This window comes from Hippocampus zosterae, chromosome 1, assembly GCF_025434085.1.
Source record: "Hippocampus zosterae strain Florida chromosome 1, ASM2543408v3, whole genome shotgun sequence".
NCBI classification, from domain to species: Eukaryota; Metazoa; Chordata; class Actinopteri; order Syngnathiformes; family Syngnathidae; genus Hippocampus; species Hippocampus zosterae.
Genome location: NC_067451.1, coordinates 3,513,474 through 3,528,482, shown reverse-complemented (window position 1 = coordinate 3,528,482; position 15,009 = coordinate 3,513,474). Strand labels below are relative to the sequence as shown.

Genomic DNA, 15,009 nt, shown 5'->3' with positions numbered 1-15,009 from the left:
GTAGCCCATTTGTCATAAATCTATTCAAAACGATCCCGATCCCTGAAGAATTGAAGAACTGAGGCTGCACCCGACCTCAATAATTGTATCGTCGTGTCTAGGTTTTGGCTCATAGACTGTCGGCAAGTCCAGGAATCGGTCAACTTCTCCTCTCAAGTGTACGGGGAGATCATCTGTGTGCCTTACATGGCTAAGTTTGTCATCTTCGCCAAAACCCACGACCCCGTCGAGGGCCACCTGCGCTGCTTTTGCATGACCGATGACAAGACTGACAAGACGCTGGAACAGCAAGAGAACTTCACGGAGGTAGCCCGCAGTCGAGATGTGGAGGTAGGTTCAAGTGGCTGTACTTGAGTCTTTCTTTTTCAAACGACTTTTTGCTTTTACTCAGGTTAGAGAAGTACAATGTGTAAGTACTTTTGCCACCTCTGATGACTACCTCCCCCTTTTTAGGTTCTAGAAGGAAAGCCCATCTATGCAGATTGCTGTGGGAACTTTGTTCCCCTCACCAAAAGTGGCCAGCATCATCTCTTCAGCTTTTTTGCCTTCAAGGAGAACCGACTCACGCTTTTCATCAAAGTATGTGTTCTTTTCGTTCTTCCCTTCTTCAAACGTGCATAGCATATTGAGGGTGCCCACGTGGCTGTTTGCAGATCAGAGACAACACCCAGGAGCTGTGCGGCCGCTTGTGTTTTCTGAAGGAACCCCGGAGTTACAGGTCACTCGCCCACAGCGCCGTATGCAACCTCAACATCACGCTGCCGTCATACTGCAAGGTGAGTCAGTCCTCAGTCCTGAAAGGTGTTTCAAATCATATTTGTTGATTGTATTGATTTGTTTGATTTCAGGAGCGAAAGCCTTACAGTCGCTGAAAAAAAAATGCACTTTTTGTCTCTTTCCCTCTTCCTGCTTCGCTGTTTTGGGGAAAAAGGAGTCTGATTCTGATCAAGATGAAGAGGTAGAGACGGCTCGTTCTTTTCTATCAGGATTGCATACGTGCTGGTGTATGAAATTTTAATCATTGATCCTTTTGATGTATTTTTCTTACCCAGATCAACACAGCACAAGAGAGATGTAAGCCCTGACCGTATCATAGCATGTACACATCTGTGAAATTCACCGGCTGCTTTTTTTGTGGGTCTTGCTGCCTTCACCTTCATCTTGTGTAAATGGAACACATTCCTTTGAATATAATCGTGCTTTTATTTTCTTTTAAACTGCACTTTCACTTTGTATCAGCATACCACACTCCTGCACCTTTCATCATGCTGGCATCCACATCTTTCAACATCGTATGCTTTTTCATTTTATGTATTTATTTATTTGAGGAGCTGGGGTGTCTTTTGTTCTTTGAAACTTTTTTTATGCACACATCCCCCGAAGATCAGATGTTAAATGATGATGGTTGTAAACTGTGTACCTCTGACACATTTTGGCCTGACCACATTCTCAAATGTTTGTCTCCTTTCATTTGAATTTTTCATTATTTTTTTTACTCCTTACTTGTTTGTTCACCACACGGAAGATGAAGAGATGGCAACGTCAGTCCCGAAATCCGAGCTGATTCGGGAACCAGACCTCCTATCAGACGTGTCGGAGATGAAACAAGATTTGATCAAAATGACGGTCATTTTGACAGCCGATCCCTCAAAGAAATCCCAGTCTTTGGATGGGTGCGGTTCTGAGAAAGGAAGACAAAATGTTTCGAGGGTCCCCTTAGAAATAATGGAGAAGGACCTCGAGAAAGTTAAAGAGGACCTTGAGAAAGTTAGTAAAATACTAAGTAGCGGAGCGTATGATGAAGCAACAGAAAAAAGTAGAGCGGCTGAGGAGTGGGTTCTCCTCTCGGGCAGGGAGATAGAGGAGGCCCACATGAAGGCAGCTTTGGAAAACCCAGAGCCTGTCTTCTATGCACCTACGGTTAACAGTGGGACTCCAAGAGCAACAAAAGACGGTAGTGATCCTAAAGAATACATGCTTGACTCACCCCGAAAAAAATCAACACCTTCAACCAAAGTACAAACACGTTCTGGGGATGTCGGGAAAGATCATCGACAAGTGAGTAACTCCGCGGTCTCTGTTACGTCACAATCAGTGTCTCCGCTTGTGGAAGAGACTCCCATTGGCTCAATCAAAGATAAAGTCAAAGCCTTGCAACAGAAAGTAGAGGAAGAACAAACGAGAAAAGGAATGAAGCCTTCACAATTGCCTGTTAGTGCAAAACTCCCTCCAAAAGTCAAAGAAATCCATCCACGTAGAGCAACGCCTGCAGCGGGATCGGAAAAACATGAGGATAGTGTCTCGGTTAAAGAGTTGATGCAAGTGTTTCAAAAAGAGCCCCCCCAGAGAGAATCGGGGTCATATAAGCCTACAACATCAAGGGTGCCAAGATTGGAAGACACCCCAAAGTCGGAATCTGTGCGCAAAGAACAAGAAGTATCTCTCGATTCTAAGATTTGTCCACTCAGCAGGGCGGAAAAACTGAGCAGCGCCGAGTCAGCGATAACCAAAATGAGTGACTTTGGAAAAGGTGACAACGAGGAGAACTCCCAAGTGGAAGGAGTCCTCGCAGACTCGACAAGTGCCAGTTCTGGAACGCCTCATTTGAGTTCTGAGGACAGTTACAAACATGAGGGTCTGGCCACCCCTGGAACTAGCCCTGAAAGTTTGGGTCTTTCCCCCAAAAATGAACAAACACCGCAAGTAGTGGCAAAAACCACTGCGGTGTTTGAAAAAGGAAATAAAGACACAGAAACAACTGGCTTCCCAAGTCAAACAACAGACCCTGGTGACCAAATGTCTACCGATTTGACCTTGAGTGTGCCTTTCAGAGAGGCTGCAGATGACTGCGCACCAAGTGAGTCCACATCTGATTCAAGGAGTACCGGCACACAAAAGACCGTTTTGAATACCGTCGAGCAACATATGGACGGCAGCAGCTCTGATTTTCAGCTCTCATTGCCTCTACTTTCTTCTGAAACTCCGAAACCCTTTTATAAGTGCCACGGAAGCTTGGAGTTGCTTATGAACCAAGATTCCGATCCTCTCAGTCCATTAGCTGACAACTCTTTGACAATAAGCCACAGAGACTCGCTCGAAGGTAGTTCCGTTTTGGATGACAACTCCTCCATTAAATCCCCAGATTCCATTGAACCCAGCCCTACCAAGGAATCCCCTCCTCATGACTCCTTAGAGAGTAGCCCCGTTGACCAGCACAGTCATCCATCATTCCCATTCATGGTAGATCATCCAAGTCAATCCCTAATCCATCCAGAGTCCTCTAATGAAGCGTCGATCAAAGATGCGTTGCATGGTAGGCATTTCCGAGACCTTGAGGGTAGTGCTGATGATGACAGTTGTGAGCAGACATCACAGTTGACGAGTTCGGGTAAGAGTCCTCTCTCCCCCGACACCCCTAGTTCTGATGAGGTAAGTTACGACTTTAATCCCAAACATCCTGACCATTCATCCCTCTCTTTCCCATTCAAACCAGCAGTCATCTATGAAGACCCAGAGGAGGAGGATACATCAGACAGCAGTCAAGCTCACAAAACAGTTACAGCTAGAAAGAAATCGGTTGATGAGATGGAGGGGCACTTAGAGTTCCCAAGGGACACAGAATGTAAATTTGGGGGGAAAAGACTCACTGAGGATGCAGGATTACCTCTTCTCTCTAACTCCCATATTAAAGTTCCCTCTTCTTTTTCAGCAGGTGTGAATGATGGATCCCACAACAAAAGAGCTAGTATCAGCCAAGAGGAAACCTACAACATCAATCTGAAAACGGCGCCGAAACCGACAGTTCCGCCACCTGTTGTTGCTGCTCCAAACAGACCTTCCAAAACGGTGGCAACATTGAACACGGAAAACAGAACTGATGAGCAAAAGGAGGACAGTTTACGTAAGTCCAGGGAAATTGTGCCAGGCTTAAGCGTTCCCCAATTTCCCACCTATGCACCAGCTGGCAACGTAACGGATGAAGTCAAAGCAGCACCGGAGGTTGGACGTGATGCACTGAGCCAAACGAAGGAAACGTTTAAGCCAGAGTTGTCTATCTATGATGATACAGAAGAGGTTGAACGTGATCATCCCCGAACAGAGTCCAAAGGGGTCACCGCCAAGGTGGACGCAGCGTACTCGTGGTCTGCCATGCTGGACAATGATGACGCTTTTGATGCTCGTCTCAAAATCGAGGAAGAGAAGATACTCAATCTGGTGGTGGACTCTCAGTCGATGCCGGGCACACCAGACACCACACCGGGTAAAACGCCAACTGAGGAGAGCACACCGACAAGTGAACCCAACCCTTTTCTCTTCCAAGAAGGGAAGCTGTTTGAAATGACCCGAAGCGGTGCAATTGATATGACCAAAAGGAGCTGTGTGGAAGACGGTGGTGGCTTTGCTTTTTTCCAAATCGGTGAACATCCACTTGAGGCGTCCATATTAGAAAACAGCGGGCAAGAATGCAAGGCATCGGCAACCCAGCAGGAAGTCGGCCTCAATCTCAAACTAGAGGTCAAGATCAAGGAGCAGTCTGAAGAAACAGTTGATGCGCAGCTTCAGTTGGCAACTGAGGTTGATCAGGCATCCGCCAAATCAAAAATCCCCAAAATGGGCCTTTCAGCTTCAGCCAAACCTGCCGCCAAAGATCAACAAGACCTAGAAAGCCGAGAGGCGAAAATAGATCACAGTACAAATAGAGAATTCTCCGGTTTAGACGCAAGCTCCGCTGATCAAATGATCATGAATGTGGAGACAGCAGAAACCACAGTTACAAGATCTATATACTCTGAGCAGGGAAGAGAGTCATCCGATTCTTCTCCAGATGAATCAAAGTCAGTGATACAGCCCCCCAATTCGACCCAAGTGTCTCCGAAAACCGCGTCTGATACCGTTCCCCTCAAAAGCCAATCCAAGCCAGCCCATCAAGTTAAAAATAAAACTGCTCCTGCCGCCGTATCAAAATCACGAATTCCCATCAAATCTAAGCCTCTCAAACCAGACTCTTTGGCCAAACCCGGCGAAGACAAAAAACACAGAGGGCCGACAAACAGGATTCCACGGAGAAAGTCGGAAGGCTCTTGTGTGGATGTCAAGGATAAGACATCCGCCAAGATCTTCTCCGAGGGGGTCTCAACCAGGCCAACGACTAACACAGGAGAGACCAAACCAAAAGCCTTCCAGTCAAGATTGCCCATCAAAGGTAAAGGTGGCCTATCTTCTCAATCGTCAACAGCCAGCAAAGAGAGAAGCAAGGCACGGAAGCACTCTGACGGATCTTTCGAAGAGATCAGCGACGAGGCCGCAAAGCTTGTGAAAAGACTGGCTGAGACAACGAAAGAAAGTGACGACGACAACTCCGAGGACGAGAGCGGTCTTCTTGATCCATCTGTAATCGAAAGGGACGCGTTCACCGATTTTCACTCCCTACCCTCTGGAAATGTCGTTTCCATTAGGCGGCGGACCGGCGACGCTGTTGAGACACACGTGCAGCAAATCCCCGGCAATTCAGTTCCAACTCACGGTATGCCACCTGTTGAAGCCGTTCCTTTCTCAGCCCGTGCCTTTCACACAGCTACTGAACAGTAATAGCAAGTAAAGTACAATTACGTTTTTGCTGTACTGAAGATCATTTCAAGTGTCTGTACTTTACGTGAGTATTTCACTTTTATGATGACTTTTCACTGTTCCTCATGACATTTGAAAACAGATGTCACTACTCGATACTCCTTACTTTTTCAAAAAAGGCCTGTAACTTTTCTCAACCTCTGTGGGTGACAACCCAAAGTTATCAAGATGTGGCAAAATTCAGCCAAGTACTGAATCTGTTCCGCTATTTAACGTGTAACTGTGGTGGTGAGGAGAATAAATATGTACGGTTTATCAAGGAAACCTGGATCCAAATGCGTTTTTGATTACACTGGTTGCATTATAATGGCTCACGCAAACCATTTTGTCGAGTCGCCATGACAGCTAACGCGCGCAGCCATACTTGCCTGCAAGAGGGCGGAGCCGTGATGTAGCGCCGTTGAAAGCCGTCAAATTTGAGTCATTAGCGCAATTTTCCAGAGTCAATTCTGACACGGCCCATCAATCCATCATCGACGATGCCCTTTTTGCTTGCTTTGTGTCAGACAAGGTCGGTGCTGCAGCGCTTCATAAATAATCAGCCGCCGCATGCTCAGGCCTGTCTTTGATGCAGCTCACATTATGTCGTTTCTCTTTAAATAAATCCACAAATAATCGAGTCTGGATGCCACATTTACAATCATCTAACCGTTGCTGTTGAATGACGAAGATGTGCTTGTTTACGGCCTGCCTGGCATTGGATTTTTTTCTCTACGACAGCTTATTAGGATCACCAAACAGGGGGAAAAAAAAGACAGATTTACATTCATAGGCAAGCGAGCTAGCATATCACTCAATAGCACCAGGTGGGTGCAAAAGGGCCGGCCCAGTCCAACGAGTTGACATCACATTAGTTCCTAAAATGGCGCGGTACATTTTAATTAACCGGGGATTGTTTTGGTAGGTACAAGACTAGTCACAAAAATGAGAACACCTGACATTTATCAGACTTAAAAATATTGCTGTTTCCCCCCCTACATCTATACCTTGAAATGGACCGACGAGGCACATTTTAAGGGACAGAGTTTCAGTATTTTTGCCACTTCTGGAAATGACTGAAACCTGCATTCAGATCTTGAGACAAGAAAGAGCCCCTTAAATATTTCCTATCTCCCTTTTCTGTGTGAAAGGTACTGAAGTAAGAGGCTTTTTGTTCCCGCCTTAAAACCTTTTCTGATTCGCCCGATTCAATTGAATAAACACGTCCTGTGTTATTCACAACAGACGCACAGGATGGAGTGGAGAGCAGAAAGCAAACTTTGTTGACAATAGCTGACCGCCTGGGCTTCAGCTGGGAAGGTAAATCGCGGCTGCTTTTCACCGTCTTCGATGCCGCTCACTTCATTTTTATTTAATTTGGCTCAGAGCTGGCACGAGAACTGGAATTCACTGAGGAGCGGATCAACTTGATCAGGACTGAAAACCCTGCTTCCTTACGAGACCAGAGTTACGCCCTTTTGGATTTATGGACCGAGGGAGAAGGAACAGAGGACAGAGGTTTGTACAATGTTGTAGGACACATTTCTCGTCTCGATTGTCCCACCTTGTATGTTCGGCAGAGGTGACAAAAGTAGCCCAGTTTCGAGAAACGGGAGCAGAAAATAGAGATTTCTATTTTTAAATGTAGGAATATATTTTTTTTATGGTTGCGTAAAGTACGTATTCTTGTTAAGATCAAAGCCAGCAGTGTGATTTCAGGGGCCAGATTCACCTCAAATTAATCTCTAGTGTCTAAACCACCATGTTTGTGGCCTAGTACACTATAAATAATGATTTAGTCCAAAGTTCAATTTTGTCCAAAGTTTTACCTGCACCAAACCTCTTTTGAACGAAAGCTGTTGACCGGCATCTAATCATGAATAAGATTCAATTTCAGAATGTCAATTATGTGGTCGGTCACTTTCCCTCCAGTGGACAAACGTTGCAGATCGTGTGTGTTCTATCGCGACGGGCCAACGTTTGGCCAGTGGCATTTCTGGCATGAAATGTTGAGTGGGGCGCCACAGTCGGCACTTTGCAGCCACAAGCGGCAAAGCCAACACAGTAAATTCTGAATCAAGACCACAATCCATTTTATTCATAGTCAATTTAGGGCTATGAATAGACACTTCGAATTGTTCAAAATTCAAGTGTTAGTGTAGAGTGTTACTCACCAGTGTTGTTTATTTCTTGAATAGAAAGGAGGCACGTCGATCTTTCGTCTGGGCACATTTGTCATTAACATGTCCATTAAAGTCCAATAATTCATGAATGAATTCATGTTTAGTCAGATGTTCTGAAAGCTTCGAATCTTTGAATCCAACTGTAGAAGATGTAGTGTCTCCTCCCAACAACAGGCAAGGAAAGCCAAACTGCAACATTCTGTTCACAAACGCAGTTAGCCATGTTTTCCTTTTGAGCCGTTCCGGGTTGAACGGGCGGGTTTCGTCCCTTTTCATTGTTCAAACAGCAATGTTAATATCCACCGGCTGATGCGGTTCCAAACGTTTCGTTTCTATTTTTTGATCAAGTGGCAAAGTGCTAAATTTGCCCTTTATCAATGAATTTACTTCACTCACATTAATTGTTTACTATTATTTTACTCTCAATGAAAACCAAGCTAGCCTGCCGCTGCATTCCGCCTTCCGCCAAAACTGAGCGTGTGTTGATTGCGTCTTGACGTCAGGTTACGTATCTCGTTCTGACATTTTAATTGGATGATTCAGCCAGGTAGTGTTTTTGTACTGAAACTTTATTGAACATGTCATATTACAAGTAACAGAAAAAAACGAAAAAGTTATTAATTTTATTGTTTTCTTTAATCTTTATTGAATAAATCAGAGTACAATTCTCAGCAAACAGAAAACAAAACGAACGTGCTACCAATACATACACATTACAAACGTTTAAACAAAAAAGAAGGAAAGAAAAAAAAAAGAAGCCAGGGGATTTTTAGACAAAAATTTCAAATAAGGAGCATATAGCCAGAGTCTTAACAGCTTTTTTGTTTTTGGAATCCATAATAGAGCTCAGGTACTGCTTTGTTTCTACTTCAAAAATTAAGAAAAGAGATTTTGAATTATTCCATCTGGATTTGTGGATATGGAACTTAGCGAGAATGATTATTAATTTTATAATGACGGTTTGTTTAGTGTTTTTTTTTTCCTTATTTTTGTAGAACCCAAATAGTACATTCTTCCAGTATAGCATAAAGTCAGAGTCAATATGTTCAATGATAAATCTGGATACAACTTTCTGAAATGTGTTGCTATTCTGGCATTGCCAGAACAAGTGAACCATTGTTTCAGGGTACATTCCACAAAATGAACAATCAACAGAGATGTCTTTCTTGAACCTAAGAAGATAATGCTTGGTGGGATATTATTTGTGTATCATTTTAAAAGAGATTTCCCTTACTTTATTAGTCAGGATGTATTTGTATGGGAGAGCCCAGATTTTTCCCCAGTGTAGATTATCAACTAAGCCAGACCAGTAGGTAATAATGTGTGGGATTGTTGAAATATCTTTTTGGAACATGGATCGTATATTACGGTTGTTATTTCTGATTGATGTTGACGTAAAACAGGATTTGCCGATAGCAAGTCATTTTGGGGTCCAGGGTTGAGGTCCAGTTCATGTGGCGCGTGGGTTGATTGCGTCTTGACATCACGTCACGTATCTCATTCTGACATTTTAATTGGATGATGGGCCCAGTTAATGTGGCTCAATGGCCGTCTAATGAGAGCAGTTTTGGACACGCGCCCTACCACTTGAGTGGATCATTAAAACAAGGGCTCATGCGCCGGACAACTTTTTTTTTTTCATTGGGACAGTGCACATTAATCAACTCAGGAATAAACTGTGTAAATGCGTCTGGCTTAGCGTGAATGCTAGTTTTTAGCCGTAGTCCCAAGGCAATAAATAAAATAGCACAGTGAGACACATAAAACTTTTAAGACCACAATGACATAAATATAGACCAAGTAGGCCATGAAAGAAACAATCTAACCAGTTGTAGTACTCAATTACAAGACAAAAGACCAGGACAGACGATGCATTCCTCTTACGCAGGTGACCATTTGATGGAATTTTGTTATAATAATAGCAAAGATCTGCTTGTTATCCAGGTCAAGAATGTGAAGTATTTTTTAGCATGATACAATTCTTTCAGTGGCGTTAAAAGAAGTTAGACCATTGAAGTCGGCTTTGGTAAAGCATTTGCATGATGCATCATTGTCAATAACGAAATGGTTTTGGTCACATAACTGGTACTTATTGAATATGATTATTCTTGCTAAAATATTGTCGAAATTAGTATCCATAAAGAAGACCATTCCCGAGCCTGCGTAGTGCTCAGTAGCGCCACCCTCCAAAATGCAGACGTCACCGATTCGCTAAATGCTCCAATGCAACGTTTTCCTCAAATGCAGAAACGAGACTCATCAAGGGACTGAGCGAAATCAACCGCACGGACATCGTTCACCTGATCGAAACCCAAGCGAAGGCGTCGACACGGGAGGCATCCTCGGACGGCGCCGCGATGAAACCGAGACGGCAGAGTGACGTGGATACGACGCGGTGAGTCCGTTGGCCACTTTTCATCACGTTTGAACCAAAGTCCTTGCCGTCGAATCTCTGATCGGCATTCGTGACGTTGTCAAAGAAGCGCTTTCAGTTAGGCCGACAGTATATTTTATGCTAAACCTTTTCTCGCCGTTTGCCGCCATGATGCAGCAGTGGGCAAAGCGCGTCTGCAGACTCGGAGCACGCTGGAAGTCTTAAACAGGCAAGTCCTCCAACCTTGAGCAAGAGCAATTAACAGTAAACAGATTTTTTTTTGGGGGGGGGGGGGGGGGCGGGGGGTTGAACCAGGTTGTCTCAACATAAACAAGTCCAAATGTTTGGACTAAGCTAGGCTATTTTGTCTTGCGCCGTTGAGACGATTCCGCCGTTTCCGTTTCGAAGCAGCGGATCCCGGGCGCCGCCCTCGCGCCCTCGTCGTCGTCGCCGCGGTTCGAGGTGGAACCCGCCAAGGATCGGAAAGTCAGTAAGGTTGTCAAGACGATGGTCACGACGAGACAGAGGTCACACGACGCAAGCAGAGAACGCTCGGAGAAGGTTTGAGAAAAATGCGTCTTTTTTTCATGGTCGGTGAAACATTCCATGTTTTTTTTCCAGGTATTGTGACGTTAGTCTCTTTTCTTTTTGTAAATGACAATTTTACTTTTTTTTATTTTTATTTATTTTATTTTTGTCAAATTCTGACTTTCATCTCGCAACACAGCAACTTTTTTTCCTCTAATTTTCCAACGTGATTCTCACGGCATTGCGCCATTTTTCATTTACAATTTCGACTTTATTCTCGTAAAAATAAAACCGTAACAGTGCATCTTTTTGTTGTGACATTCAGAATTTATTCTGCTAATATTTCCAACATTCTCCTCATAACCCGAATGACTTTTTTCCCCCCCGAAAGACATTTCATTTTTTTCTCCATCATTAAATCTTTATTTTTGGATCATTACATGTTCTGCTCTCAGTTTGTTTTTGTGATATGTGATGTACAGTACAGCCCAGTGGTCGAGTGGTTTGTGCGTTGACCTCACAGTACAGAGGTACCGGGTTCGATTCCTGCTCTGGCCTTCCTGTGTGGAGTTTGCATGTTCTCCCTGTGTCTGCGCGGGTTTTCTCCGGGTACTCCGGTTTCCTCCCACATTCCAAAAACATGCTGATTGAACACGCTAAATTGTCCAGAGGTGTGAGTGTGAGTGCGAATGGTTGTTCGTTTCTGTGTGCCCTGCGATTGGCTGGCAACTGGTTCAGGGTGTCCGCCGCCTACTGTCCGAAAACAGCTGGGATAGACTCCAGCCCCCCCCCCCACCCCCCCCACAATACCCTTGTGAGGATAAATGGATGGATGGATGATGTACAGTAAATCGTCACAGTTTTTTTTCCCATCGCATGATTTAAGTCGGCTGTCAGTACAAAGCAGCAGTTGCAGTGATTGTTGCCTTCCGAATGACATGTTATTTTTCCGTGGTGTGTGTGTGTGTCTTCAATGCACCCCCCCCCTCCCCCCCCAGAAGCCAGACACATAAAGTCCAACGGATGAGCAGCAGCTGCATCCACAGCCCCGCAAGCATGAGCGTAGGGGATGAGAAACGTGATGGGACTGCGCAGCTGCGGAACCTTCATCTTCCATCTTTGTGCTGATTGATGGATTCTTTGTTCACACAGTTTGTGGAATATTCTTGTTTTTTGGTGTGTGTGTGTGTGTGTGTGTGTGTTTGAGGGATGTGGAGGATTTATCATTTGCTCCTTTAGTGGCCAAAGACTGCATCCCTATTGTCCCAAGGTCGACTGTACAACCGGAAGGATGATCAATGAGCCAACCTCTTCATGCGCCGTCATTGATTTACAGCGACTTTGTCTGGTGTAGTCGCAGCGACTACGCAATGCGCGTGACGGAAAGAGTGGATATGTGTGAAGCGAGAAAGTCTGTCTTGAGTCAACGTGTTTGAGAGCGAGTGCAAGTTGAGTGTGTGTGTGTGTGTGGCGCCTGGAGTCCAGTGTAACGTCGCAGCTCCTAAAAAGGCTGTGGGAGGAAAGAAGATCGGATTGGTGACGAGCTGTCAAAGTGCACGATTGTTCACACCCGTGTTCGTGAATAAACGCCTTACAAAATTGTAGGCCGCTCCTCAGCAGCGTCATCATTTTGTCATGGGTCAAGATGTTATGTATAAAAAATACATAAATAAGCAAATGTTAGGTCGGCGGTCTCCAAATTATAGCGCGGGGGCCAGCCTGGGCCTGCCATCCACTTTTAAGCGGCCCACAGCATAAGTCGAACCACGTGACAACGTAATTCGAGGGATATAACGAATCTGTACGTTTTAACGGCAGTTCGTTGTAACGTTTCCAATAAAATGGCTGACAACTACGACAAATAATACAGTATGAACATTTAGAGATGTAAAAACATGAACATGTAACACAGTTATTATAAACATGTCAATTACAAATACGCCTATACAGTCTGAAGAAAAAAATATTCTATTAGACGTGAAACGAACAACTGCAGCATCGATCGGTAACGTTGCTAAGGAATGGTCGGCAATTCTGCACTGTACATTTTGTTTATAAGCGAGGTCACGACGGCAGTTAGCTTCATGACTGAAGATAAAAAGGATATCTTATCTTATAAAAACATAACAGCAACCAAAACATGACTGAAACAAATCTGATTGCAGCAAACAAACATGACAGTAGCCAAGAGCAAACAAGGACACGACACTGAGTGAGAATTTAATGAGAATAAAGTCCAAACAAAAACAATTTGGACAATCATCATTTTATAATTCAAGGTATGCACGTAGCCAGCAGAGGGCGACATTTGGTCGTTCCATACAACGACACTCGACAGTTGTAAGAACACGCCAATGCCACAATAAACTACATTTTATCAAACTCTGCGATCTTCGATTTCATAACATCTCGAGTATGATATCAGTGAACTTACGGCATCGCTTCACCGATCCTTCATGGTAAACGGCGGCGGATCGTACACTGAGCACAAAACATGTCCACACCGCGTTCGCGATCAAACCGGAAGAGATTTACAGGAAGTGGCGTCACAGAATACGTTTCCTAACACTGGAAATGAAAAAAAAAGTAAGATATGAACGAATAATAATTTTTAAAAAGGAATTCATTTTCTTGGATTCTACATTTTCTTTGCAATTTTCATTTGGTGACTTTGGTAAGAAGTCGCCTTTGCTTGTTGTGGGTGTTACTTTGAGTGCAATGTGATGGGCCTGCTTCTATGGAAGTGAATGTGGCGCCAGGTGCCGTTGCGCCGATGCCAAATGCGAGTCTCCTCCACCTTGGTGTGGATAGCAGCCAGGTCGCTCCCGAGGGCCTGGGTGAGGCGCACGTACGCGATGCAGGCCGCGTCATCGCCCATCATGTGCACGTAAGGGTCGATCATGATCGTGTGACGCAAACCGAGGGCTCGTGCTGAAAAGCCAAAAGTCACAGTAGTGTTACAGATTTATATTTCAGTATTGCAACTTTGTTCCTGTTCGGTTTCTTTTTTTCCAATTTTATTTTTTTTTCTTTTAACACTCCAAGTTTTGATTGCAGTATTCTGACTTTATTGTCCTACGATTACTTATTTTTTTAAATCCACGTTTCCAAACATATCACTTGTTGTGTATTGCCATAAAAATACATTCGGTTACCATTCTCCAGTAAGAAGCGATGGAATTCCATGCTGCGCACCAGGACGCCGAGGCTTTCGGGCTCGAAGCTCGTGAGACCCGGATCGCTCATTTCCCTTCGACACAATGCCAGAAAGACAATGAACGAGCCGATGAATCGGAGCGAGTCGAGTGACTGAATTGAACTGACTTGTAAGAGTCGTAGTCTGCCGTGGTGATGGCCGTCAGTAGCTTTTTTGTGACTTCAATGATCTCCTGCTGTCGAGCTATTAGACCCATTTGGAATGTTACGTCACATGCATCATCGAAACAGTGAGACTGCAAACTGCACTGGTTTATCATTTGTTCCGCGTAATATTGTGTGTTTTAAATTTGCAACATTTGAAAAGCATTTTATGGATTACAGTGCGGCTGCTAATCCTGCGAGTCAACGATTTACCTCGGACGGCATCGGGTTCGCTGCTGTTCCCGGCCCACTGAACAGACACTTCGGTGCTCAGAATTCCCTCCAGTGAGAGCAAAAGCACAAAGAGATGGAGAAGCATTCTCCCTCGATCAAATGTTGTCTCACAATTTCAAGAGAAATTTGTCGTCTGGAAACCGTGTTGTCTTTGCTTGGATTCTTGCGGAGATAGAAGTCTGTTGGTTTTGAAGTGTCCTTTTGGAGTCCTCGTGGACTTTCATTTGTAAATACAAAAAAAAGTGTGTGTGGACCAAAAACGAGTCCAGTTTTGCTCCGTTTCAATGCAGCTTGTTTTTACCTTAAATTTTTACTTTATTCTCGTTCATAGTCCGGGTCCCTGGAGATTATGTAGAATAAATACCCCCCCCCCCCAAAAAAATGTCTTTTGTTTTTATGATACTACTGCAACTTTCCTCCGAGTACAGTACTCTGACTTTATTCTCAAAACTTTTGCATGACATACCACAATTTTCCGCAATATTACGACTTTTATAACGTAGAATTACAACCTTTTATTTTGTAATATTTCCATACAGTTATTTTGCCTTATCATTCAGGCATTTTTTTTTATATATTTTTTGCTTCTCGTAGTATTCCAAGTCGATAGTGAGTTATGGCAAAAATGCTTCACAATGTGAGCGCAGAGGTCAGGCAGGATATGGGAGGGCCGGGCTGGATTCCACACGCCGTAAGCCGAGCGCTCTCAGATGTTGCGTCCAC

The 15,009-nt window shown here is 44.2% G+C and overlaps 3 protein-coding genes across 27 annotated transcripts in view; 1 reads left to right on the top strand and 2 right to left on the bottom strand.

Moving 5' to 3' along the window:
- aco1 (aconitase 1, soluble) overlaps window positions 1-8,283 on the bottom strand; it is a 56,244-nt gene extending 47,961 nt beyond the window's left edge. The window contains exon 1 of one of the 2 annotated variants that reach the window (XM_052062387.1): window positions 7,782-8,283. The gene's annotated coding sequence lies outside the window, so the exon portion shown is untranslated. The remainder of the gene's footprint in view (window positions 1-7,781) is intronic. The other variant, XM_052062384.1, reaches the window with a different exon arrangement.
- The window catches only part of LOC127598272 (ankyrin-2-like), a 35,544-nt gene extending 23,248 nt beyond the window's left edge, over window positions 1-12,296 (top strand). For 9 of the 24 annotated variants that reach the window (XM_052062050.1, XM_052062021.1, XM_052062031.1 and 6 more), the window contains 12 exons: window positions 102-330; window positions 454-579; window positions 654-776; window positions 932-958; window positions 1,053-1,074; window positions 1,526-5,524; window positions 6,853-6,927; window positions 6,994-7,125; window positions 10,038-10,185; window positions 10,342-10,393; window positions 10,573-10,725; window positions 11,691-12,296. In XM_052062050.1, the coding sequence (XP_051918010.1) occupies window positions 102-330; window positions 454-579; window positions 654-776; window positions 932-958; window positions 1,053-1,074; window positions 1,526-5,524; window positions 6,853-6,927; window positions 6,994-7,125; window positions 10,038-10,185; window positions 10,342-10,393; window positions 10,573-10,725; window positions 11,691-11,705 (5,101 nt within the window). In that variant the 3' untranslated portion in view covers window positions 11,706-12,296. The remainder of the gene's footprint in view (window positions 1-101; window positions 331-453; window positions 580-653; window positions 777-931; window positions 959-1,052; window positions 1,075-1,525; window positions 5,525-6,852; window positions 6,928-6,993; window positions 7,126-10,037; window positions 10,186-10,341; window positions 10,394-10,572; window positions 10,726-11,690) is intronic. The other 15 variants (XM_052062149.1, XM_052062133.1, XM_052062141.1 and 12 more) reach the window with 15 other exon arrangements.
- A 1,001-nt stretch (window positions 12,297-13,297) lies between these two features.
- LOC127599139 (calcium/calmodulin-dependent protein kinase type II delta chain-like) lies at window positions 13,298-14,635 on the bottom strand. Its single transcript, XM_052062837.1, has 4 exons — window positions 14,266-14,635; window positions 14,017-14,092; window positions 13,848-13,942; window positions 13,298-13,623 (listed from the first exon to the last, which is right to left on the bottom strand). The coding sequence occupies exons 1-4, from the start codon at window positions 14,369-14,371 to the stop codon at window positions 13,397-13,399; spliced, it is 504 nt and encodes a 167-aa protein (XP_051918797.1). The 5' UTR covers window positions 14,372-14,635; the 3' UTR covers window positions 13,298-13,396.
- Window positions 14,636-15,009: the final 374 nt, after the last annotated feature.

Bases quoted from the DNA above. Each gene is read 5' to 3' on its own strand.
- LOC127599139 (XM_052062837.1), bottom strand. From the start codon at position 14,371: ATGCTTCTCCATCTCTTTGTGCTTTTGCTCTCACTGGAGGGAATTCTG. The intron at 14,093-14,265 runs GTAAATCGTTGA...TGGGTCTAATAG, and splicing joins CGAACCCGATGCCGTCCGAG to CTCGACAGCAGGAGATCATT. The intron at 13,943-14,016 runs GTCAGTTCAATT...ATTGTGTCGAAG, and splicing joins GCAGACTACGACTCTTACAA to GGAAATGAGCGATCCGGGTC.